Below are 26,248 nucleotides of genomic sequence, written 5' to 3'. Positions count from 1 at the left end.
AATTCGAACAGCTCTTATCATGGCTGCCACTGAAATACTCCCGGGTCACTTCACTCAGTGAGGAACCTTCCAGAGCAAAAAAGACTTTTCGGACACAGCCATGGTACGAGTAGAAGAACGCCACCTGACCAAGCTGGCCCAGACGTTTGACCCATGTGATCATACTCAATGTGTGCAGACCTCGGTCCTCAACGGGACAATATTGTGTTTCCGCAGTTTGTCCAACCCCACTCCTGTCCAGCGTCTCAGGTTTGGGTGAAACAATGTTATTTTTCCATCTGTTCAGCCAATTGCTTTATTTCTATGAAACAGCAGATGTTCTGTGATTTATTAACCTTTGGATTATAACTACGAGAGAGAGACTTCAGGGACATCAGAGCATTCAGACACACAGACATCTGGATTTTCATCAATTCACTTCAGCAGAAATCTGACAATGAAAGTAAGTCTAACTTTAAATGTATGTCTGAATGTTTATTAGTAGTTTTAACATGTTAACAGATCCAGTAAGATTATTTAATATATTGTGTGGTGACGTGTTTTACTATTATCGTTTGTCTTTCTGTGTTTAACACTTAACACTATTTAGAGCTTCACTAGACTGGATTTAGTCTCTCTGGCTACCTACTGCTACCCTACATATGTTTTAATTAAAGTTTATTTTATCTCTTCACTGCGACAATTAAACATTTTTTTAAATATTGAAATGTAAAATCTTCATGACCAACTACAGCAGGGTCTCCCTGCACTGGCTGCAGAGGCAGTTCCTCAGAAAAACTTTAAATTCTACATTAAAAAAACTAAATAACCTGTCTGTTCCAGCTGGTATCAGTCGTCTTCCTCCTCCTGGCTCCTCTGTTGAGCAGCTGCCAGCAGCTCGTCCTCCCACTGGACTGCAGTGACATCTATAACCATGATCGCAGTCGACCCAGTGGAGTGTACACCATCTATCCCATCGGAGCCACTTCTGCTGTCCAGGTACACTTCATCCTCTCTGGGACACTTAGGAGGTGAAAGTGTTTGAGTTTCAATAGAGTTAGTAACTTGCAGTAATGGGATGCGTCACCAGTAGTACTAGTACAGGTTTATATATTTAATATTCCCAGGTGGATAAACTGACTAATGAGTGTGTGTGTCTGTGTGTAGGTGTACTGTGACATGGACTCACTAGGAGGACGGTGGACGGTGAGTATTTTAACTCAAGTACCAAATCTGGCTCAGCAGTTCTCACATCCAGGACCTGTTCAGACTGATCAGAGGCCTCCCATGAACTCTACCAAGCTAGCTCTGCTGTTACACAATCAATGATCAGTGCACAACTTCCTTCAGTCGGTACGCCTTGTTAACCAAAGATATTTATGGAATGTAGGGGAATACATTTGAAGCAGCAACCAGTTGAGACCAGGAACGAGACAGGAGAGCTGACCTGATGCACAAAGTGGTTTGTACTAAAGCCAGCTGTTTAAGACACTCAGAGACTGCTCACTACAGCTGTGATGATCATTTTAAAGAGTCCATGTGCATCAATAAACCCTGTGTTCACAGACAGGATTCTGACTTTCATTAAAGAACTTAAAGCAGACCATATTTTCCTCCACAGGAATTAGCTTAACACAACAGGACATAACCTCTAAAGGGCAGAGGTCTACTGAGGCAGCTTTAGCAGTGGGACAGTTGTTGTCTGTTAGCTAAAACATGGTAGTCGGGTTAGCCCCTGTAAGTAAATGGTGAATGCAAATAAGAAATCAGAGCTGACAGAGTCTCCTATGTTATTTACATCTACTGTTTAGGAGGGTTCTTGTTTCCCAGTAAGTTCCTGCAACAGCGGACAAAGAGTGGCGGATTAGACTGAAATTGTTCAACCAAAGTTGGGTGTTGTCACGTCTCTGGAGACACAAACCATCAACATGCTACCATTTAATATTTAAAACAGCATCACCCAAATGTGTCTATTACAGCACTCAATCCTCGCTGTAATGTTACTTGACTTGTGCATCAATGTGTCCGTTGTTCCTGACCAAAATAAACATATCCAGCAGCTGATTTATGTGATGTACTTCCTGAGGCCATGTCTGAACAACCAAAAGTGAACATTTGTTAAGTTTCCTAAGAAATGATGAAAGAACCGTGTTGTAAGTGGGGGATTGGAGGATAAGTGGTGTTGCAGACCCCTCCCCTGTTAAGCGACGGCTTCTCAACCCAGCTGTAAATGGCTTCCATGACACCTCTTTCAAACCATCTGTCCTCTCTGTCTAACATGTGCACCTGGTGGTCCTCAAACGAGTGTCGTTTATCCTTCAGATGTAGGTAAACTGCTGAGTCTTACCTGCAGTAAGGAAACTAAACAAACGCTAACTTTTGATCGTTCAGACTTGACTTCGGGTGACTCCAACGATCATAATGACTGTCGTTACAACAACCAGGAGCACTAACGTACCAGTAACGTACCATAACTCCACTGAGGTTAAAAAGCCGAGTTTCCCTACCAGTCAGTCAGAACTGAAGAAGTCTCGAAAACAAAGTCACGAAACGTCTTCAAGTGTTCAGCTGCACTTGATTTGAACATTTCTTGGATAGCTAAGACCTGGATGACTGAGGACCTTCACAGACTTCCTGAATGAAGGTTTACCATTAGTTCAAACCTTGTTGTCTGGAAACATGAGCTGTCAGGTATCTGGTGTGTTTAGCTAGTTCTCCCTCCATCCCGTCCCCCCCAGGTGTTCCAGAGGAGGATGGACGGCACCGTGAACTTCTACAGGGGCTGGGATCAGTACAAGCTGGGCTTTGGTAGCGCTGCTGGAGAGTACTGGTTCGGTGAGAAACCAAACCTAACTAACACTAATGTGACTTTGTGAAACTCACTGTTTCTACATGTGTATGTGTTTCAATTCAATTCAGTTTTATTTATATAGCGCCAAATCACAACAACAGTTATCTCACAGCGCTTTTCATGAAAGAGCAGGTCTAGACCGTACTCTGTGATGCTATTTACAGAAGCCCAACAGTTCCCACCAAGAGCAGCACTAGGAGACAGAGGCAAGGAAAAACTTCCTTTTAAGAGGCAGAAACCTCGAGCAGAACCATGACTCAGGGTGGGCGGCCATCTGCCTCGACCGGTTGGGGTGAAGGAGAGAGAGAGAGAGAGAGAGAGGGGCAGGAGAGGGGAGGGAGGCAGCCTACACAATATCCACACAGAGGTACAGTAAAGGTGATGTTGCTATAGACTGAATGAAAAATGGTACAGATATTTATAGTAGTGTTAATGGTAACAATCGTAATGTTAATGATTATAATAACAATAATAACAATAGGACTAGCAACAATAGTCGTTGCAGCAGAGGGTGTCGAGCAGGAACACGGGGGCAGCAGGTGACCCGCAACCACAGATCCAGACTCCACAGCTCCAGAGCCAGAAACACCTGCAGGAAGTGATAGGAGGAGAGAGGAGAGGGATGAGAAAGCACAAGACTACCAGAAAGGGGAGAAGTTGTGTTAGTAACATGCAATAATGGGATGAGGTTGCATACAGAGGGAGAGAAAGTAGAGGAGAGAGGAGCTCAGTGCATCATGGGAAATCCCCCGGCAGTCTAGGCCTATAGCAGCATAACTAAGGGATGGTTAAGGACTCACCTGAGCCAGCCCTAACTATAAGCTTAAAAGCTTAAGCCTACTCTTAAATGTGGAGATGGTGTCTGCCTCCTGAACCCAAACTGGAACCTGGTTCCACAGGAGAGGAGCTTGATAGCTGAACGCTCTGGCTCCTAGTCTACTTTTGGAGACTCTAGGAACCACAAGTAACCCTGCATTCTGGGAGCGCAGTGGTCTGGTGGGGTAGTAAGGTACTATGAGCTCTTTAAGATAAGATGGTGCCTGACCATTAAGAGCTTTGTAGGTAAGAAGAATGATTTTAAATTCTATTCTGGATTTTACTGGAAGCCAATGCAAAGAAGCTAAAACGGGAGAAATATGATCTCTTTTCCTGGTTCCTGTCAGAACACATGCTGCAGCATTCTGGATCAGCTGAAGAGTCTTAATGGACTTTTTCGAGCAGCCTGATAATAAGGAATTGCAGTAATCCAGCCTAGAAGTAACAAATGCATGGACTAGTTTTTCTGCATCATTTTTAGACAGGATGTTCCTGATTTTCGCAATATTACATAGGTGAAAAAAGGCGGTCCTTGAAATTTGTTTAATGTGAGACTTAAACGACATGTCCTGATCAAAGATAACTCCAAGATTCCTCACAGTGGTGCTGGAGGCCAGGCGATGCCATCAAGGGAAACTATATCTTTAGATAATGCGTCACGGAGGTGCTTAGGCCCCAGAGCAATAACTTCAGTTTTATCTGAGTTTAACATGAGAAAATTACAGGTCATCCAGGTTTTAACATCCTGAAGGCACATTTGAAGTTTAGCTAACTGATGAGTATCATCTGCATAACAATGAAAGCTTATGGAATGTTTCCTGATAATATTGCCTAAAGGAAGCATATATAAAGTGAAGAGCATTGGTCCGAGGACAGATCCTTGAGGAACTCCATGACTAACTTTGGCGTGCATGGAGGACTCATCGTTAACATGTACAAACTGAAATCGATCTGATAAATAGGACTTAAACCAGCTTAGAGCGGTTCCTTTAATGCCAATGAAATGTTCCAGATCAAGTTTGGGCTTTTTCAGAAGAGGTTTAATTACAGCTACTTTAAAGTACTGTGGTACATAGCCTGTTGTGTTTGTGTTCAGGTCTTGAGCCTCTCTTCCACCTGACTCTGAGGAAGAAGTACGAGCTGCTGGTCGACATGGAGGACTTCAGTGGAAACAAAGTGTTCGCTCGTTACTCCTCGTTCTCCATCGACCCAGAGTCTGACGGATACAGACTGAATGTATCTGGATTCAGTAATGGAGGGGCAGGTGAGGAAGCAGCAGAAGTACTTTTGTGTTTTTCTGAGTTTCCACAGGAAGGTGATTTTCCCTAAAGTCTCCCTGAAGGACTGGCCTTATACTGGATTATTTGGGTGACTGATTGATGCAGAGCTGCACCAATCAGTGGTCTGCTTCTGTTTCATGAATCACATTCAGGTGTCTGTACCTCAGAGACTCTCTGCAGTCCATTTATCTGGACTCACTTTAGGTTGTTATGTTGCAGTCGCAGTGTTGCTGTGTTGCCTGGTTAGTGCAGTAGCTGTTTTAGTAGTAATACTTAGGTGGACAGATGTGAATGAAAGGTCAGAGAAGTGGAACTGAGCACTAAAATCAGAATCAGAAGGAGCTTTACTGTCAAGTAGTGTTTTATTCAAACAAGGAATTTGCTTTGACAGTAAGGTGCTACACGTAGACAAACATACAGTTGACATAAATACATGTAGAAATATATAAATATGGAATAGACAATGTAAGTTATATAAGAATAATAAAAAAGAATAGAGAAAATATGTTAGGAGTGTGGTTTTGGTTCGGCGTTTCTCTGTGTAGCCTTGTTATTTTATTCAGTCTCATGTTCTAGTTTACTTAGTATCTGTTTTGTCTCTTATCTTAGTTCCCTGTTCTGTGACTTGTGAATGTCTTTATGTTTAATCCTAGCTTCAGCTTGTTGTGCCTGTTTGTAGTTTATTTGTGATCTGTCTGATTGTGTCTGAATTAGGTTGTTATTCTGATCTGTTACATCTTATTTTGATATGGCCTGTGTTTAGCGTTCAGTGTGTTATGTATGTTACCCCAGTAATGCCTCTGCATTTGTTGGAACTGCCTGTTCGATCATTTTGGATCGTGAATTTGATGTTGCCTCTCTAGTGTGCTGCGTTTGGGCTCATCTGAATCCCTGACAGAAGATATGCAGATATTTAAATGTGCATTATTCTGGGTTTGTGTTATGCAGAAGGATTTCAATGGAAGAGAGTATTGTGTACATAAATATAAAAAATTGAAAATATAAAAAAATATAGAACAACAAAGATTAACAATTAACAACAAATATGTGCAATGTGCCAGGGTTGTGCATGATATGAAATGAAATAATATTTACATGTGCAGAGACATTTGTATCATTTGAAAGGGGGGGGGGGGGGGGTGTCAGAGGGGGACCTGGGCCTTGTTAATCAGGCTGCAGACGGGAAGAAAGGTTTTGGTCCTGATGGACCGCAGCCTCTTGACTCTAAACAGTTTGTGTCCGGGGTGGGAGGAGTCAGCTGCAATCTTTCCTGCTCGCCTCAGAGTCCTGGAGGAGTACAGGTCCTGAAGTGATGGAAGATTGCAGCCAATCACCTTCTCTGCAGAGCGAATGATGCGCTGCAGCCTGCCCTTGTCCCTGGCGGTGGCAGCAGCGAACCAGATGGTGATGGAGGAGGTGAGGATGGACTCAATGATGGCGGTGTAGAAGTGCACCATCATTGTCTTTGGCAGGCTGAACTTCTTGAGCTGCCGCAGGAAGTACATCCTCTGCTGGGCCTTCTTGGTGACGGAGGTGATGTTCAGCTCCCACTTGAGGTCCTGGGAGATGATGGTGCCCAGGAAGCGGAAGGAGTCCACAGTGGTGACTGGGGAGTCACACAGGATGATGGGGGAGGGTGGAGCTGGGCTCTTCCTGAAGTCCACGACCATCTCCACTGTCTTCAGATGGTCGATCTCCAGACTGTAGGCGGACTCGTCCCCACCTGAGATGAGCCCAATGAGGGTGGTGTCATCCGCAAACTTCAGGAGCTTGACAGACTGGTGACTGGAGGTGCAGCTGTTGGTGTACAGGGAGAAGAGCAGGGGGGAAAGAACGCAGCCTTGAGGGGATCCGGTGCTGATGGTCCTGGAATCAGAGACATGTTTTCCCAGCTTCAAGTGCTGCTTCCTGTCCGTCAGGAAGTCTGTGATCCACCTGCAGGTGGAGTCAGGCACGCTCAGCTGGGAGAGCTTGTCCTGCAGCAGGGCCGGGATGATGGTGATAAATGCAGAGCTGAAATCCACAAACAGGATCCTGGCGTAGGTTCCTGGGGAGTCCAGGTGCTGGAGGATGTAGTGAAGGGTCATGTTTACTGCATCATCTACGAACCTGTTGGCTCTGTAGGTGAACTGCAGGGGGTCCAGGAAGAGGGTCTGTGATGGATTTTAGGTGGGACAACAAAAGTTCAAAGGACTTCATAACCACAGAGGTCAGGGCGACGGGTCTGTAGTCGTTTAGTCCAGTGGTCCTTGGTTTCGCGGGGACAGGGATGATGGTGGAGGCTTTGAAGCAGGCTGGCACATTTCATGTCTCCAGTGATCAACACAGTGCTTCAGGGTGGATGGGGAGACAGAGTCCGGCCCAGCTGTTTGCGGGGTTTCTGCCTCTTGAACAGTCTGTTGACTTTCCCCTCTGAGATGGAGAGAGGGGGGAGGGGTGGCGCTAGCCAACTCTGAGGAGGAGGGGGGCTGATGTAGGATGTCACAGCCTCTGTAAACTCATGCAGATTGTTGGTAGCAGTCCTGAAACATCCCAGTCAGTGCAGTCCGAGCATGCCTGAAGATCCTCTACAGCTTTACTGGTCCACTTCTTTGATGTCCTCACTACAGGTTTACAGAGCTTTAGTTTCTGTCTGTAAGCAGGGATCAGATGGACCATCACGTGATCAGAGTGTCCCAGTGGAGCGCGTGTGACGGTGTGATAGGCACTGCTAACTGTGGTGTAGCAGTGATCCAAAGTGTTCCCCTCTCTGGTTGGACACTTTATAAACTGTCTGTATTTGGGGAGTTGTTTCCTTTGTTAAATTCACAGAGAACAATAACAAGGGAGTCCGAATCTTTCTGCTCCACACACAGTATCCGGTCGGCCATCACACGCTGTGCGTCATAAAACGGTTTACAGTTACTGTTAAAAAATTCCAGATCAGGAGAACAGTGCTGCTGAATCACTGTCACGTCGCTACACCAGCCATTGTTAATATAAAAACAGACACCTCCACCTTTTGTTTTGCCGGAGAGTTCTGTGTCACAGTCCACTCTGTGCAGCTGGAAGCCTGCCAGTCCGGTATCAGCTCACACAGCCACGTCTCCGTGAAGCAGAACAGAAGATGAATAAAAGTCAGTTTTTCCCCACCAGAAGCTGAAGTTCGTCCAGTTTGTTGCACAGTGAGCGCACACTGGAGGGAAATATTGCCGGTAGAGTCCCCGCCGGCGAAGGCAAAATAGCGATCAGGCTTTTTCCTCTCCTGCAGCACTTCACCGCCCGAACAACAGCGAGAGAGCCCTTCACCAAAATGTCCACTGATAACGCGAGAAAAGTGGGAACTAAATCCTCTGGAGTTGTTCCCCTGATGTTCGTGAGCTCTTCTCTGGTGAAAGAGCCCCTTGTTAGATGGTGCACCTTGATGCGCCAAAGCACATTATGGAAATCAACATATTTTTGTAATCGATGATGTAGATTATGTTGATGAATTACCCCAGCCCTATAAAGCTGGACTTTGTCAGATTGCCTGATTGAAATGAAGGTGACCTCTGGCTTCTGTAGATGATTTTCAAAATATTAGATTTAGATTGTTTCATCCAGGTGAAACATTGAGTCGATCATAAACGACCTGCTGGTGACTTCAGCTGTCTGGACCATAACTGGTCTCATCAGTCTGTCTGATAGAGGACTGCAGACTGTGAAAAGTTCAGCTGATACTTATAGATAATGCAAATTTACTAACCCTGTGGTTCTTCTGTGTGTCTGTAGGAGACTCCTTTAGTCTTCACAGCGGACAGAAGTTCTCCACCTTTGACAAAGACCAGGACTCCTCCTCTGGCAACTGTGCCAGATCATACCTGGGGGCGTTCTGGTACAACAACTGTCAGCATACAAACCCTAACGGGGTTTATCGCTGGGGGGCTGACAGCACTATCCATGCTGTTGGAGTGGACTGGTCTGCTTGGAAGGGTCTTGACTACTCCCTGAAGACCATCAGCATGAAGATCCGTCCTGTGCAGTAGTTCTCCAGGACCAACGTACAGCAGAATATCAGCAGCTGATCTCTCTCCTCATTTCTTTCTCTTTCTCTCATTAAGCATGTAATCTCACAACGGGCCTTATTTTCCTGAAACTGGGCACGAGCACAATCCACCAGCAGCAGAACACCAACTCAGATTAGTCCTTTTTGTTACCATCTGTGGCTCAAAGCGGTCGCAGCTCGGCGCAGCGTGGAAGAGAGGCTGAATAAATGATTAGTAGGAGGAGCACAGAATCAGCAGGTGGAGCTTCAGTAACGACCAATCACATGACATCCTTTTTAAAAGCAGCACAGACCAAGTGGACCAGGACGAGTCAGGCCGAGGCGTCTATGAGAAATAAAGAAGGCTCCGAACACAAATGTGGAACATCCCAAATATTAATATACGTTAGCAACACATCAGGATTTCAGGCCAGTTTGAGAAGTAAAATGTCACTGCACCACCTGACCTGCTCCAACAGCCTCAGCTGCACCACTCCACCTTCCACCAGTGGAAAGTCAGCTGGCTGCAGTTGGGCTGCTGCTGGATTTGTGCCGGCAGGAAAGTAGGGCCCAGAATCTTGAAATGGAAACAGATATTTAGAGTTTCATTGTGTGAAAATCGCTGCATTAACTGCCAACACAATCTGAAAAGAGGAAAAAGGAATGAAAAGGAAAGTGTCAGCAAATCTTTGCAGTTCAGTTCCAGCCAGTTGATGAAACAGCAGTGAAGGTAAACAGGAGGTCAGTAACTGACAGAAATGTTTCCATCTCAAATGAAAGAGTTTGATTGTGTGTGAGCTGCTGCTGGCTGGAAAGTCTTCAGTCAAACAGCTGTTGGTGTAGAGAAATGAGTCTCTGCTGGTTCAGATGTTACCTTCAGTCTGCTGGCTGCAACTAAACACACTCAGCTTTAAAGTCAAACTCACTAGTTTCAACACAACGTTTGGTGGAGGTTTGAAACCCTAATGTGAATCATTATCTGCTGTATGCTGACAATAAATGAGAAGCTGAGCATGAAGCTGATCTGATGTCTTCACTGTGTCTCCTGTGTCTCTGTCTGGATTCTCTCTGGTCAGAAGTTCAGAGGTTCTTTCCTTCCTGTTCACAAACACAAATGATCATGAGTCGCTGCCCTCTGGTGGTCACAGTGACAAACTCCAGCTCCACCTTCTGCAGAGACAAAAATCTTTTTTTTGCGATGAAATTGTGGGAATAAGTGAAAATTGCAAAGGTGGATTTTTACTTGATGGAAATGTTATATTTTACTGTGTTTACTGTTTTACCTTTATATGCCTTACTATAATTGTTACGTCAAATTACAGTCCAACAACATTGACAACGGAACAACTTCTCTCTGTGATTATGGTCAGTAGTGATGAAACGCAATCTGTAGAGCAGTTTGTCCATTTGGGCTACTGTAGAAACATGGCGGTGGAACATGGTGGCGTCCATGTAAGAGGAGCCGCGGTTATGTAAGTAAAGTTTATTTGTGTAGCAACTTTAACAGATAAAAATCACAAAGTGCTTCACAGTAAAATGTAATACAACAAAGTAAAATACAATGTATGAAACACAGAAACAAAAACCATAAAATACCCCCTTCTAACTAAAAGCTTGCTTGAATAGCAGTGTCTTCAGTTGCTTTTTAAAAGAATCAACAGAATTCACACAGCGTAGAAAGGGAGACAAAGCCTTCCACAGCCTCGGTGCCGCTGCTTGGAACGAACGATCCCCTCTGGTTTTAAAATGAGTCTAGGGAACCACTAACAACCTTTGACCTGATGACCTCAAACTACGGGTCGAAGTATGAAGCTGTATCAACTCAGAGACGTAGGGAGGAACCTGACCGTGCAGGGCTCTAAAAGTAAGGACCAGGATTTTAAACTGAATTCTATACTGGACTGGTAACCAGTGAAGTGCTGCTAAAACAGGTGTGATGTGCGCTCTTTTGTTAATGTGAGTTAAAAGCCTTGCAGCAGAGTTCTGAACAGCCTGGAGACGGTAAAGCTCCTTCTTGCTCAAACAAGTAAAAAGACTGTTACAGTAATGTAAAGGAGAGGAAATAAAAGCATGAATGATCATCTCCAACTCACCCTTCGACACCAGTGTTCTTAATTTGGATATATTCCTTAGTTGGAAGAAACAGTTTCTGACTAGTTGTTTGGAGTGCTGCTCTAAGGACATCGCTGAATCAAAAACTACACCTGAGCTCCTGAGGCTCAACAATATGCTGTTTAATCAGTTAATATGTAGATATAAATGTCTCATATAACATAACGGTTCATTATGTAAGGTCTTTCTACACCACTGAAAACATAGTTATGGATCTTATATTGAATTTCTGTCAATAGATCCTGTTTATTGATACTTAGTGTTCTCAGAGGCATCAGTACTGGTATTAATAGTCATGTTAATATCCACTTAGTTATAAAGCAACATGAACCACTGTACTATTTAAACTGCTTTAAATACTGACACAAGCTCACAGCGACACTGGGCTAAAAGTTCACCAGCAAGGCCGACTGTCTCTAAAATATGTTACTTTTTTATAATTTAGTTTTGGTTCATTGTTAAAATCAAATTCAAACAGATTGACTTGACTTGTTATTTTGTTTCTACAGTGACCTGCTGATAAGCAGTGGGGAAAAGATGGATGGATAATTCAACATGAAGCTGTATTTTTCTTTTTCAAAGCTGGTTTTAAATTGAACTGGAGCTCAGAAAGTTGCATGTATAACTAAGCTCTACTTCCTTTGGAATGAGCACACCCAGTTGTGTGTGTGTTTTTAGATGGGTTATGCAAACCCTCAGCAGATGGCTGCAGGCATTCACACTTGCCTGTACAGCCGAGCCTTCAAATGAGAGCTGAAATTCTGAACTCTTGTCTCACACTCGGGGCGGCTGTGGCTCAGCGGGTGGAGCGGGTTGCCCATTAATTGGAAGGTCAGCGGTTCAATCCCCAGCTCCTCCAGGCTGCGTGTCAAAGCGTGCTTGGGCAAGATACTGAACCCTGAATTGAATATTATATAATAATGTCATTTTCTGCACATTGGTCTTAGCACTTAAGCTCAGTGTATGAATGCAGTGTAAAAAAGTGCTTTGAGTGGTTGAAAAGACTGGAAAGGTGCTATATACAAATACAGAGCATACTCATCTTTTGATCTTCAACCCAAATAAACAACCAAAATAAAGGAATTTGCCTTAGCGTTACTTTAGGAGGAGACTGTATAGGAAAACACCTAATCATAAACACTGACGCTTCACTGTCAGAGTGAATTAATATAGATCATATGAGCAGTTATTGAAATGAAGCCATGTTCAGAGGAGAAAGTAGAAAGTAGTCCTTGAGTAAATGTACTCAGTTACTTTCCCCTGCGTCTCCTCAGCCTGAGATCACTGACACATTAAAGCTTCAACAGAGTCGATAATCAAATCAAGTCTGCTCCAGTTAGCCAACAGTGAAGTGAATCTGATGAGGGAATGAGATCAGGTGAGGAGGTGGGCGGGGCAGTAAGGTGGAGGGGAAAGGAGGGACAGTCCGAGGACACCTGGTGGACGGAGGGGAAATAGCAATGAATGGGCCTGTGGAGTCACAAGGCTCTACTCGTGTCTCTCTTTGGTGCCTCAGAATCAGAAAGAAATCAGAAATACTTTATTGATCCCCGAGGGGAAATTCTTTTGTCACAATTGCACACTTGTCAAGGTAGATAGAAGAGTATATAAACAGAAGAGTATAAATATAGAATATAAAGACAAATATAAAGGAGTGTGGGTATGTACAATATTTACATTATTAAGAATGATTATGGAGAACCAAAAAGGACTAGTGAATAAACAGCAGCAGACAATACTGCACATTAATTATTAAACAGGTAATATTGGACAGAAAGTAGATAATGAGGTCTAGTTTAATAACTGACTAAGTGTCAGACACTTAGAGGGAGGAGTTATAAAGTTTGATGGCCACAGGCAGGAACGATTTCCTGTGGCGCTCTGTGGTGCATTCTGGGGGAATGAGTCTGTCACTGAAAGTGCTCCTGTGTTTGAGCAGCAGGTCATGGAGCGGGTGGGAGACATTGTCCAAGATGACATGTAGTTTGGACAGCATCCTCCTCTCTGACACCACCGACAGAGAGTCCAGCTCCGCCCCCACAACGTCACTGGCCCTGGATCAGTTTGTTGAGTCTGTTGGCGTCCGCTACCCTCAGCCTGCTGTCCCAGCATGCAACAGCAAACAGGACAGCACTGGCCACCACAGACTCATAAAACATCCTCAGCATCGTCCTGCAGATGTTGAAGGACCTCAGCCTCCTCAGAGACGGCTTTGGCCCTTCCTGTAGAGGCCTCAGTGTTCTTGGCCCAATCCAGTTTATTGTCCATGTGCACTCCCAGGTATTTGTAGTCCTCCACAATGTCCACAGGGACCCCCTGGATGGAAACAGGGGTCACTGGTGCCTTTGCTCTCCTTAGATCCACCACCAGCTCTTTAGTCTTTGTCACGTTGAGCTGTAGGTGGTGTAACGAGGCAAGATGTCTTCCACAGCACAGGGACCCTTTGGAGACATGGTGAAGGACTCCACATAGCTGGGGGGCACAGGCTTTGAGCACCCCGGGACACCATCAGGGCCTCCTCGAGATTAAACCAGGAAACGTGTTTTTAGGAGGAGACCTCCTCTCCTCTGAAGCCTCAGCTGAGGCTGAATCAGCTGATCCCAGCTGTCAATCATCTCTAACAGAAAGTTGTCTGAGGTCCTTTTGTTGCTCAGAGAATGGAAACAGATTTTTAACCAGATGTTGAATCAGAATTCGAATCAAACATGAAACTTGGGAGTGAAACACTTTAAAGACTTCGGTGAAGGCTGCTCTGTGTGTCCTCGCTCCTCGGAGAACAAATAAGAGAGTGGAGGTGCATCTCTCCTCCGCCCACCTGCCTGTCACCTGATCGACCTCAGCCTGCCATCTTGAAACATCGGTGGATCCTTTGCGTTTCTTTCAGCACGGTGACGAATAAAATAGGACGATGACGAGGAGCTCAAGGAGAGGAATGGAGGAGATTTTGCTCGTAGTGCTTTTAGACTTCTTCTTAGGGCATTTACTTATAGTGGAGTATTTTCACAGAATGGTATTAATAAAGTAAAGGATCAGGAATTTCTTTCAGTACTGCTGCAACTCAAAGACAAAATAATGCAAAACAAAGAAGACGTAGACTAAGGGAATCTGAAAGAAACAAAACTGCCTCGATCCTGCAGAGTATTGATACACACAGTATCTTATCGGTGTGAAGCAGCAGCTGTGCAGCTCTGACCTTCATGTTCAACAGAGAGTTTCATGCTGATCCAAACCTCACAGAGCTCTGAGTCACTAACATGGTCAGGAGAACGAACGAGACTTTAAGTGCAGCAGCCTGAAATATCTCTTAACATGGTCCAAGTACCACCCGGCCCAGCCGGCACAGACACGTGACCCGGTGAACACTCAGTGTGCGCAGACCTCAGTCCTCAACAGGAAAACGGTCTGTGGAACCGCACTCCTGCCCTGCAGCACCCCCTCAGTGGAGGTGAGTCCCCACACCGTGATGGCATCTCAGGTTTGGGTGCCAACAATGTTGTGTAATACAAATGCACACACAGTCAAGGACGTAGGTTTCCACCTGTTCTGCCAAATGTTGTATTGGTGTGAAAGCGCAGATTAATGATTTATTAATCTTTGGATTATAAATAAGAGAGAGAGACATCCGAGACATCAGAGCGTTCAGACACACCGACATCTGGATTTGCATCGGCAGAAATCTGACAATGAAGGTAAGTTTTTAACTTTAACTGTCTGTCTGAATGTTTATCAGCAGTTTGAACATGTTAACAGATTCAGTGAGATTATTTGAACTATTGTTTGCTGACATGTTTCTCCCTATTAAAGCTTAACACTATTTAGAGCTTCACTAGGCTGATTCAGCCTCTCTGGCTACCTGCGTACAATATCTCACAAAGTGAGTCCATCCCTCACATTTCTGTAAATATCTGATTCTATCTTTTCATGTTTCAACACTGAAGAAATGACACTTTGCTCCAATGTAAAGTAGTGAGAGTACAGCTTGTATAACAGTGTAAAGTAGTGAGCGTACAGCTTGTATAACAGTGTAAAGTAGTGAGCGTACAGCTTGTATAACAGCGTAAAGTAGTGAGCGTACAGCTTGTATAACAGCGTAAAGTAGTGAGCGTACAGCTTGTGTAACATGTATAACAGTGTAAAGTAGTGAGCATACAGCTTGTATAACAGTGTAAAGTAGTGAGCGTACAGCTTGTATAACAGCGTAAAGTAGTGAGCGTACAGCTTGGATAACAGCGTAAAGTAGTGAGTGTACAGCTTGTGTAACATGTATAACAGTGTAAAGTAGTGAGCGTACAGCTTGTGTAACATGTATAACAGTGTAAAGTAGTGAGTGTACAGCTTGGATAACAGCGTAAAGTAGTGAGTGTACAGCTTGGATAACAGCGTAAAGTAGTGAGTGTACAGCTTGGATAACAGCGTAAAGTAGTGAGTGTACAGCTTGAATAACAGCGTAAAGTAGTGTGCGTACAGCTTGGATAACAGCGTAAAGTAGTGAGTGTACAGCTTGTGTAACATGTATAACAGTGTAAAGTAGTGAGTGTACAGCTTGTGTAACATGTATAACAGTGTAAAGTAGTGAGTGTACAGCTTGGATAACAGCGTAAAGTAGTGAGTGTACAGCTTGTGTAACATGTATAACAGTGTAAAGTAGTGAGCATACAGCTTGTGTAACATGTATAACAGTGTAAAGTAGTGAGCGTACAGCTTGTGTAACATGTATAACAGTGTAAAGTAGTGAGCGTACAGCTTGTGTAACATGTATAACAGTGTAAAGTAGTGAGCGTACAGCTTGTATAACAGCGTAAAGTAGTGAGCGTACAGCTTGGATAACAGCGTAAAGTAGTGAGTGTACAGCTTGGATAACAGCGTAAAGTAGTGAGTGTACAGCTTGTGTAACATGTATAAGTGTAAAGTAGTGAGCGTACAGCTTGTGTAACATGTATAACAGTGTAAAGTAGTGAGTATACAGCTTGTGTAACATGTATAACAGCGTAAAGTAGTGAGCGTACAGCTTGTGTAACATGTATAACAGCGTAAAGTAGTGAGCATACAGCTTGTGTAACATGTATAACAGTGTAAAGTAGTGAGTGTACAGCTTGTGTAACATGTATAACAGTGTAAAGTAGTGAGCGTACAGCTTGTGTAACATGTATAACAGCGTAAAGTAGTGAGCGTACAGCTTGGATAACAGCGTAAAGTAGTGAGCATACAGCTTGTGTAACATGTATAACAGTGTAAAGTAGTGAGCATACAGCTTGTGTAACATGTATAACAGCGTAAAGTAGTGAGCGTACAGCTTGGATAACAGCGTAAAGTAGTGAGCATACAGCTTGTGTAACATGTATAACAGCGTAAAGTAGTGAGCGTACAGCTTGGATAACAGCGTAAAGTAGTGAGCATACAGCTTGTGTAACATGTATAACAGTGTAAAGTAGTGAGTGTACAGCTTGTGTAACATGTATAACAGTGTAAAGTAGTGAGCGTACAGCTTGTGTAACATGTATAACAGCGTAAAGTAGTGAGCGTACAGCTTGGATAACAGTGTAAAGTAGTGAGCATACAGCTTGTGTAACATGTATAACAGTGTAAAGTAGTGAGCGTACAGCTTGTGTAACATGTATAACAGTGTAAAGTAGTGAGCGTACAGCTTGGATAACAGTGTAAAGTAGTGAGCATACAGCTTGTGTAACATGTATAACAGTGTAAAGTAGTGAGTGTACAGCTTGTATAACAGTGTAAAGTAGTGAGCGTACAGCTTGTGTAACATGTATAACAGTGTAAAGTAGTGAGTGTACAGCTTGTGTAACATGTATAACAGTGTAAAGTAGTGAGTGTACAGCTTGTATAACAGTGTAAAGTAGTGAGCATACAGCTTGTGTAACATGTATAACAGTGTAAAGTAGTGAGTGTACAGCTTGTGTAACATGTATAACAGTGTAAAGTAGTGAGTGTACAGCTTGTATAACAGTGTAAAGTAGTGAGCGTACAGCTTGTATAACAGCGTAAAGTAGTGAGCGTACAGCTTGGATAACAGCGTAAAGTAGTGAGCATACAGCTTGTGTAACATGTATAACAGCGTAAAGTAGTGAGCGTACAGCTTGGATAACAGCGTAAAGTAGTGAGCATACAGCTTGTGTAACATGTATAACAGTGTAAAGTAGTGAGTGTACAGCTTGTGTAACATGTATAACAGTGTAAAGTAGTGAGCGTACAGCTTGTGTAACATGTATAACAGCGTAAAGTAGTGAGCGTACAGCTTGGATAACAGTGTAAAGTAGTGAGCATACAGCTTGTGTAACATGTATAACAGTGTAAAGTAGTGAGCGTACAGCTTGTGTAACATGTATAACAGTGTAAAGTAGTGAGCGTACAGCTTGGATAACAGTGTAAAGTAGTGAGCGTACAGCTTGGATAACAGCGTAAAGTAGTGAGCGTACAGCTTGGATAACAGCGTAAAGTAGTGAGCATACAGCTTGTGTAACATGTATAACAGCGTAAAGTAGTGAGCGTACAGCTTGGATAACAGCGTAAAGTAGTGAGCATACAGCTTGTGTAACATGTATAACAGTGTAAAGTAGTGAGTGTACAGCTTGTGTAACATGTATAACAGTGTAAAGTAGTGAGCGTACAGCTTGTGTAACATGTATAACAGCGTAAAGTAGTGAGCGTACAGCTTGGATAACAGTGTAAAGTAGTGAGCATACAGCTTGTGTAACATGTATAACAGTGTAAAGTAGTGAGCGTACAGCTTGTGTAACATGTATAACAGTGTAAAGTAGTGAGCGTACAGCTTGGATAACAGTGTAAAGTAGTGAGCATACAGCTTGTGTAACATGTATAACAGTGTAAAGTAGTGAGTGTACAGCTTGTATAACAGTGTAAAGTAGTGAGCGTACAGCTTGTGTAACATGTATAACAGTGTAAAGTAGTGAGTGTACAGCTTGTGTAACATGTATAACAGTGTAAAGTAGTGAGTGTACAGCTTGTATAACAGTGTAAAGTAGTGAGCATACAGCTTGTGTAACATGTATAACAGTGTAAAGTAGTGAGCGTACAGCTTGTGTAACATGTATAACAGTGTAAAGTAGTGAGTGTACAGCTTGTATAACAGTGTAAAGTAGTGAGCGTACAGCTTGTATAACAGTGTAAAGTAGTGAGCGTACAGCTTGTATAACAGTGTAAAGTAGTGAGCGTACAGCTTGTAAAGTAGTGAGTGTACAGCTTGTATAACAGTGTAAAGTAGTGAGCGTGCAGCTTGTATAACAGTGTAAAGTAGTGTGTACAGCTTGTATAACATTGTAAAGTAGTGAGTAAACAGCTTGTAAAGTAGTGAGCGTACAGCTTGTATAACAGTGTAAAGTAGTGAGTACAGCTTGTATAACAGTGTAAGTAGTGAGTGTACAGCTTGTATAACAGTGTAAAGTAGTGAGTAAACAGCTTGTAAAGTAGTGAGTGTACAGCTTGTATAACAGTGTAAAGTAGTGAGTGTACAGCTTGTATAACAGTGTAAAGTAGTGAGTAAACAGCTTGTAAAGTAGTGAGCGTGCAGCTTGTATAACAGTGTAAAGTAGTGAGCGTACAGCTTGTATAACAGTGTAAAGTAGTGAGCGTGCAGCTTGTATAACAGAGTAAAGTAGTGAGCGTGCAGTTTGTATAACAGTGTAAAGTAGTGAGCGTACAGCTTGTATAACAGCGTAAAGTAGTGAGCGTACAGCTTGGATAACAGCGTAAAGTAGTGAGCATACAGCTTGTGTAACATGTATAACAGCGTAAAGGTGAGCGTACAGCTTGGATAACAGCGTAAAGTAGTGAGCATACAGCTTGTGTACATGTATAACAGTGTAAAGTAGTGAGTGTACAGCTTGTGTAACATGTATAACAGTGTAAAGTAGTGAGCGTACAGTGTAACATGAAACAGCGTAAAGTAGTGAGCGTACAGCTTGGGTAACAGTGTAAAGTAGTGAGCATACAGCTTGTGTAACATGTATAACAGTGTAAAGTAGTGAGCGTACAGCTTGTGTAACATGTATAACAGTGTAAAGTAGTGAGCGTACAGCTTGGATAACAGTGTAAAGTAGTGAGCATACAGCTTGTGTAACATGTATAACAGTGTAAAGTAGTGAGTGTACAGCTTGTATAACAGTGTAAAGTAGTGAGCGTACAGCTTGTGTAACATGTATAACAGTGTAAAGTAGTGAGCGTACAGCTTGTGTAACATGTATAACAGTGTAAAGTAGTGAGTGTACAGCTGTATAACAGTGTAAAGTAGTGAGCATACAGCTTGTGTAACATGTAACAGTGTAAAGTAGTGAGTGTACAGCTTGTGTAACATGATAACAGTGTAAAGTAGTGTACAGCTTGTATAACAGTGTAAAGTAGTGAGCGTACAGCTTGTATAACAGTGTAAAGTAGTGAGCGTACAGCTTGTATAACAGTGTAAAGTAGTGAGCGTACAGCTTGTAAAGTAGTGAGTGTACAGCTTGTAACAGCGTAAAGTAGTGAGCGTGCAGCTTGTATAACAGTGTAAAGTAGTGTGTACAGCTTGTATAACAGTGTAAAGTAGTGAGTAAACAGCTTGTAAAGTAGTGAGCGTACAGCTTGTATAACAGTGTAAAGTAGTGAGTGTACAGCTTGTATAACAGTGTAAGTAGTGAGTGTACAGCTTGTATAACAGTGTAAAGTAGTGAGTAACAGCTTGTAAAGTAGTGAGTGTACAGCTTGTATAACAGTGTAAAGTAGTGAGTGTACAGCTTGTATAACAGTGTAAAGTAGTGAGTAAACAGCTTGTAAAGTAGTGAGCGTGCAGCTTGTATAACAGTGTAAAGTAGTGAGCGTACAGCTTGTATAACAGTGTAAAGTAGTGAGCGTGCAGCTTGTATAACAGAGTAAGTAGTGAGCGTGCAGTTTGTATAACAGTGTAAAGTAGTGCAGCTTGTATAACAGTGAAAGTAGTGAGCGTACAGCTTGTATAACAGTGTAAAGTAGTGAGTGTACAGCTTGTATAACAGTGTAAAGTAGTGAGTAAACGCTTGAAAGTAGTGAGCGTGCAGCTTGTATAACAGTGTAAAGTAGTGAGCGTACAGTTGTATAACAGTGTAAGTAGTGAGCGTGCAGCTTGTATAACAGAGTAAAGTAGTGAGCGTGCAGTTTGTATAACAGTGTAAAGTAGTGCAGCTTGTATAACAGTGTAAAGTAGTGAGCGTACAGCTTGTATAACAGTGTAAAGTAGTGAGCGTACAGTTTGTATAACAGTGTAAAGTAGTGAGCGTACAGTTTGTATAACAGTGTAAAGTAGTGAGCGTACAGTTTGTATAACAGAGTAAAGTAGTGAGCGTACAGTTTGTATAACAGTGTAAAGTAGTGAGCGTACAGCTTGTATAACAGTGTAAATCTGCTGTCCCCTCAAAATAACACATCACACAGCCGTTAATGTCTAAACCGCTGGCAACAAAAGAGAGGACACCCCTAAGTGAAAATGTCCACATTGGGACCGAAGTGTCAATATTTTGTGTGGTCACCATTATTTCCCAGCGCTGCCTTAACCCTCGTGGGCCTGGAGTTCAGCAGAGCTTCACAGGTTGGCTCTGGAGTCCTCTTCCACTCCTCCATGACGACATCACGGAGCTGGTGGATGTTAGAGACCTTACGCTCCTCCACCTCCCGTTTGAGGACGCCCCACAGAGGCTCAGTAGGGTTCAGGTCTGGAGACATGCTGGACAGTCCATCACCTTTACCCTCAGCTTCTTTAGCAAGGCAGTGGTCCTCCTCCTTATTCAGACCTGAGACCTTGTCTAACGAGTCACATGACACCGGGGAGGGAAAATGGCTAATTGGGTCCAATTAGGACATTTTCACTTAGGGGTGTCCTCACTTTTGTTGCCAGCGGTTTAGACATTAATGGCTGTGTTATTTTGAGGGGACAACAGATTTACACCGTTATACAAGCTGCACACTCACTACTTTACACTGTTATACAAGCTGCACACTCACTACTTTACATTGTAGCAAAGTGTCATTTCTTCAGTGTTGTTACAGGAAAAGAGAGAATCAGATATTTAAGATGTGAGGACTTTTTTTCAAATTGAAAGGTAAAACCTTCAGCACCGACTGGCTGCAGAGGCCAAACTCTGTTCAAAAACTAAATAACCTGTCTGTTCCAGCTGGTATCAGTCGTCTTCCTCCTCCTGGCTCCTCAGTTGAGCAGCTGCCAGGAGCTCGTCCTCCCACTGGACTGCAGTGACATCTATACCATGACAACAGCCAACCCAGTGGAGTGTACACCATCTATCCCATCGGAGCCACCTCTGCTGTCCAGGTACACACATTTAACAGATAAAAGTGTTTGACTTTCAATTCAAGTCCATTTTATTTATGGAGCACCAATTCGTAATAGAAATTATCACAAATTTTTCATAGAGCTCGATTGTAGTCTAGGAGTCCCACCATGATCAGTACTTGGCCACAGTAGCAAGGAAAAACCTTGCAGGTAGAAACCTCGAGCAGAACCTGGACGCAGGGTGGTTTGACAGAGAGACATGGTAGCACAATGCAAGTTTTACATAGAGCTTGGAGAGGGAGAGGAGGATCGTAGTGCATCATGGGATAGTCACCACCACCAGTAGTAGTACTACTAGTAGGAGTAGTAGTAGTACTAGTGCAGTTTACATATTTAATATTCCCAGGTGGATAAACTGACTAATGAGTGTGTGTGTTTTGTGTGTAGGTGTACTGTGACATGGACTCACTAGGAGGACGGTGGACGGTGAGTATTTTAACTCAAGTACCAAATCTGGCTCAGCAGTTCTCAAATCCAGTTGAGACCAGGAACGAGACAGGAGAACTGAACTGATACACAAAGGGTTTCCCAGTAAATTCCTGCAAAACCAGACAAAGAGTGGCGGATCAGCCTGACGGTGATGTCACGGTTCTAGAGACACAAACCATCAACATGCTACCATTTAATATTTTAAAACGCCATCACCCAAATGTGTCTATTACAGCACTTAAGCCTCGCTATGATATTCTTTGACTTGTGCATCAACGTGTCCGTTGTTCCTGACCTGAAAAGACAAATCCAGCAACTGATTTATGTGATGTACTTCCTGAATATCAGAATCAGAAGTAAGGAGATCAAAGAAACCTACAAGTATACAAAAAATACAGTAATACTATAATACAGTGTTGACAGGTATGTGCAAAAGTTCACAACTTAGCATAAAGCACAGTTGAGTAAAGTGTGGGGGTCAGGGTGTGTATAAGTGTGTGTTTGGGGAGGGGGGCATGAGAGTCAGTGACAGTGGGGTACCGGGCCTTGTTGAGGAAGCCCACTGCCATCGGGCCGTGGCGAGAGGTTTTGGTCCTGATGGACCGCAGCCTTCTGCCAGAGGGGAGAATCTGAAACAGTTTGTGTCGGGGATGGAAGGGGTCAGCTGCAATCTCTCCTGCACGCCTCAAAGTCCTGGAGGCGTGCAGGTCCTGACGAAATAGAAGGTGACAACCAATCGGTAGTACTGGTTCAGCTCATTTACCAGGCGAGAGTCGTTGATGGAGTGGGGGGCTTTGGGTTTATAGTTTGTGATCTGTCTGAACCCCCTCCAGACAGAAGTGGCGTTGTTTTCAGAGAACTGGTTCTTTAGTCTCTCTGGGTACAGTCATTTAGCTTCTCGCACCTCCTTGCCAGACCTGTACTTTAACACCCTGAACCCGGCTCGGCCCCCATTCCTATATGCCTCCTCCTTCTGCAACCTTAGCGGTCTGAGTTGAGCTATAAACTCCCTGGTGCGTGTTGGTATACAGCTAACCTCACAGAAACTGATGTCAGCTGTATACCAACACGCACCAGGATGAGTTATAACAATGACAAACCCTGGTTTAAAGCTAAATTCAGACAAAGACGTCTTCAGTTCTGAGCAACTGGTAGGGAAACTGTCGTTACAACAATCAAGAGCACTAAAATACCAGTGTTATTGATGACCTTGACAACGACCCCACAGAGATTAAATAGCTGAGTTACCCTACCAGTCAGTCACAACTGCATAAGTCTTGAAAACAAAGTCACAAAACGTCTTCAAGTATCTTCAATCTAGTCCAGCTGCACTTGATTTTAACCTTTCTTGGATATCTATGACCTTAACAGACTTCCTGAATGAAGGCTTACCACTGGTTCAAACCTTTGTGCCTGGAAACATGAGCTGTCAGGTATCTGGTGTGTTTAGCTAGTTCTCCCTCCATCCCGTCCCCCCCAGGTGTTCCAGAGGAGGATGGACGGCACCGTGAACTTCTACAGGGGCTGGGATCAGTACAAGAGGGCTTTGGTAGCGCTGCTGGAGAGTACTGGCTCGGTGAGAAACAAACCTAACTAACACTAATGTGACTTTGTGAAACTCACTGTTCATAACGTTCAAACATTAAACTGAAGTTTGCAGGTGTAAGGATCCAGTCAGCTCATGGTTTGGTACAGTACATGATGTTGATGGTTAAAAACTCCACCTCATGAGTTTCTATGTGTTTGTGTTCAGGTCTTGAGACTCTCTTCCACCTGACTCTGAGGAAGAAGTACGAGCTGCTGGTCGACATGGAGGACTTCAGTGGAAACAAAACGTTCGCTCGTTACTCCTCGTTCTCCATCGACTCAGAGTCCTACGGATACAGACTGAATGTATCTGGATTCAGTAATGGAGGGGCAGGTGAGGAAGCAGCAGAAGTACTTTTGTGTTTTACTGAGTTTCCACAGGAAGGTGATTTTCCCTAAAGTCTCTCTGAATAACTGGCCTTATACTGGATTATTTGGGCGGTCCTTATGCTAATGACTGATGCAGAGCTGCACCAATCAGTGGTCTGCTTCTGTTTCATGAATCACATTCAGGTGTCTGTACCTCAGAGACTCTCTGCAGTCCATTTATCTGGACTCACTTTAGGTTGTTATGTTGCAGGAACAGAAGTACAGATAGTAGGAGTGGTAGCAGAGACATGTTTAAACTTATATAATTGATATATTAATGATACTTTATGATTATATGATTATTTTGATTATAGACCATAGAGTACGGTCTAGACCTGCTCTTTTATGAAAAGCGCTGTGAGATAACTGTTGTTGTGATTTGGCGCTATATAAATAAATTGAATTGAATTATTTATTACCTTCAGGGAACTGTTTTTATAATCTTTACTCACTGCTAATTAGTTTACAGACACTCTCAGCTGCATCATGTGGTGTTGAAGTCTTATAGCTGACTCGATATGTGGGCATATTATTTTAATTAAATCATAATAACCAGTAAACGTCAGCAGTTCATGGGTGTGTTGAATGTCTGGTTAGTTCATTATGTGTTTGCTATCATGGATGTTGTTAGGCCTATTTTAGGAGGGCTGAAGCTACCCTAAAATGGTTCTATTCTCCCCCAAATAATAAGAAAGAATTATTAGATTTACAATTTTATTTACAGTGCAGACATGTACTCAACAAAAAAGAAGCAAGAATAATACAAATAAATTTTGTATTCTTTGAGGATACATTTGGTGAAACCTCTCTTATTCAACATAGTTCCCAGGTAGAAAAAGGTGAAATTCCCCATGGCAAACCCAACTCACAGGAAGCTTGGACTAATTTATTCCTGGCTGAACCTAGATCCCAGCCACTACATGGGGAAGTGGTTTCTTCTTCTGTTTCTTCTTTGACCTTTGAGCTAGATGTTTTGCACCTTTTGCAGAGCATTGACTCCAAGAAGGCAGCAGGGCCAGATGGACTTGATCCTGTTTTGTTAAATGGCAGCAGAAACTATAGTGAAGCCACTCACTTACATGTTTAACCTGTTCATTTACACAGATACAGTGCCTTTTTCCTGGAAACAGGCTTACGTCACGCCATTACTGAAAGCTGGGGATCCATTTGACACAAATAATTATAGACCTATCTCAAATCTTTTGGTTTTAGCAAAGAATTTGGAGCTTTTAGTGTCTGATCAATTAAAAACTTTTCTGGTTTCACAAAACATCCTTAACGACATGCAATCTGGTTTTAGATCTGGCCAGAGTACAGTTTATCCCTCTCTGATGACATAAAAGCGGTGATTGATTAAAAAGTTATGCTGTATGGCTGTGGTCATGACCTTACATACAGGAGACCATTTCATGTTAATCAAAACCAAACCTTGGTTTGGTTAATCAAACCAAAACCTTGATGTTGGGCATAGAGCTGTAAATTGTTTTCATAGCTATCTCTCTGAACGGACGCAAATTGCAAGGCATGGGAATGTAACATCTGACCCTGTTGTCCTAAGAACGGGTGTCCCACAAGGATCAGTTCTGGGTCCTTTGCTTTTTATCATCTACATAAACAATGTCTGCAGTAAGTTTAAACACTCACAGTATCATTTGTATTCAGATGATACTGTAACGCCCCTACACCTGAGACTGCCTGTGCAAATTTGCAGTTAGACTTTGCCTCATTACAATCTGCCCTGTTTGATTTGAAGCTAGTTTTAAATGCAAAAAAGACAAAGGCGATGATATTTGCACCTATAAATACTAAAGTCCCACCTCTTGCTTTTAACACATTGCAAGATGACGCCATTTAACTTGTTGATACTTAATACTTGGGTATCTGGCTGGACAAAGGTTTTACCTTTAAAAACATATTGAAGCTCTTGCTACAAAACTTAAATTTACCCTGGCATTCTTATATAGATTGAAATCTTGCTTTTTTAGGACTACACAAAAAAACTGGTTGCAGGATTATTCCTTTCTCAGCTAGATTATGGTGATATCATCTATCAATTTGCACGTCCATCTACTCTGTCGAAGCTTGACCCTCTTTATCATGCGGCTCTCAGGTTCATCACAAATGCTGGCTATCAGACACATTACTGCATCTTACACAGTATGGTAAATTGGCCGTCACTCAAAGTGCGCAGGATGCTACATTGGTACATTTTTATTTTTAAAGCTATTTTAGGTCTTATGCCTTCTTATATCTGTTTAAAGTTTGCGCAAAGTACATATCATTTAAGATCTAGTGACTGACTACTTTGTAAGGTACCAAGAACGAGGACCGACGCAGGAAAGAGGAATCTGTCTTACTATGGCCCTTCGCCCTGGAATGAACTCCAGTCATGGCTTAAGATTGGTGCACTAATTTCCTTAGCTGCTTTTAAAAAAAGAATATCTGACGTATGCACTTGTTTTTAATTAACGGTAGGTAGATCTCTACAT

The 26,248-nt window shown here is 42.9% G+C and overlaps 1 protein-coding gene across 3 annotated transcripts in view; it reads left to right on the top strand.

Moving 5' to 3' along the window:
* Positions 1-286: 286 nt before the first annotated feature.
* Positions 287-26,248, top strand: part of LOC119915887 (microfibril-associated glycoprotein 4-like) — a 51,595-nt gene continuing 25,633 nt past the window's right edge. The window contains exons 1-6 of one of the 3 annotated variants that reach the window (XM_038735687.1): positions 287-442; positions 823-978; positions 1,147-1,185; positions 2,718-2,814; positions 4,743-4,910; positions 8,677-9,078. In XM_038735687.1, coding sequence (XP_038591615.1) covers positions 437-442; positions 823-978; positions 1,147-1,185; positions 2,718-2,814; positions 4,743-4,910; positions 8,677-8,930 — 720 coding nt within the window. In that variant the 5' untranslated portion in view covers positions 287-436 and the 3' untranslated portion in view covers positions 8,931-9,078. Of the gene's footprint in view, positions 443-822; positions 979-1,146; positions 1,186-2,717; positions 2,815-4,742; positions 4,911-8,676; positions 9,079-21,761; positions 21,801-23,556; positions 23,725-26,248 lie in introns of those variants that run through there. The other 2 variants (XM_038735688.1, XM_038735686.1) reach the window with 2 other exon arrangements.

Source organism: Micropterus salmoides, unplaced genomic scaffold (genome assembly GCF_014851395.1).
Source record: "Micropterus salmoides isolate LMB-PRFRI ecotype aquatic unplaced genomic scaffold, ASM1485139v1 Ms_hic_scaffold_21, whole genome shotgun sequence".
NCBI classification, from domain to species: domain Eukaryota; kingdom Metazoa; phylum Chordata; class Actinopteri; order Centrarchiformes; family Centrarchidae; genus Micropterus; species Micropterus salmoides.
This window is presented reverse-complemented; position numbering and strand designations above follow the sequence as displayed.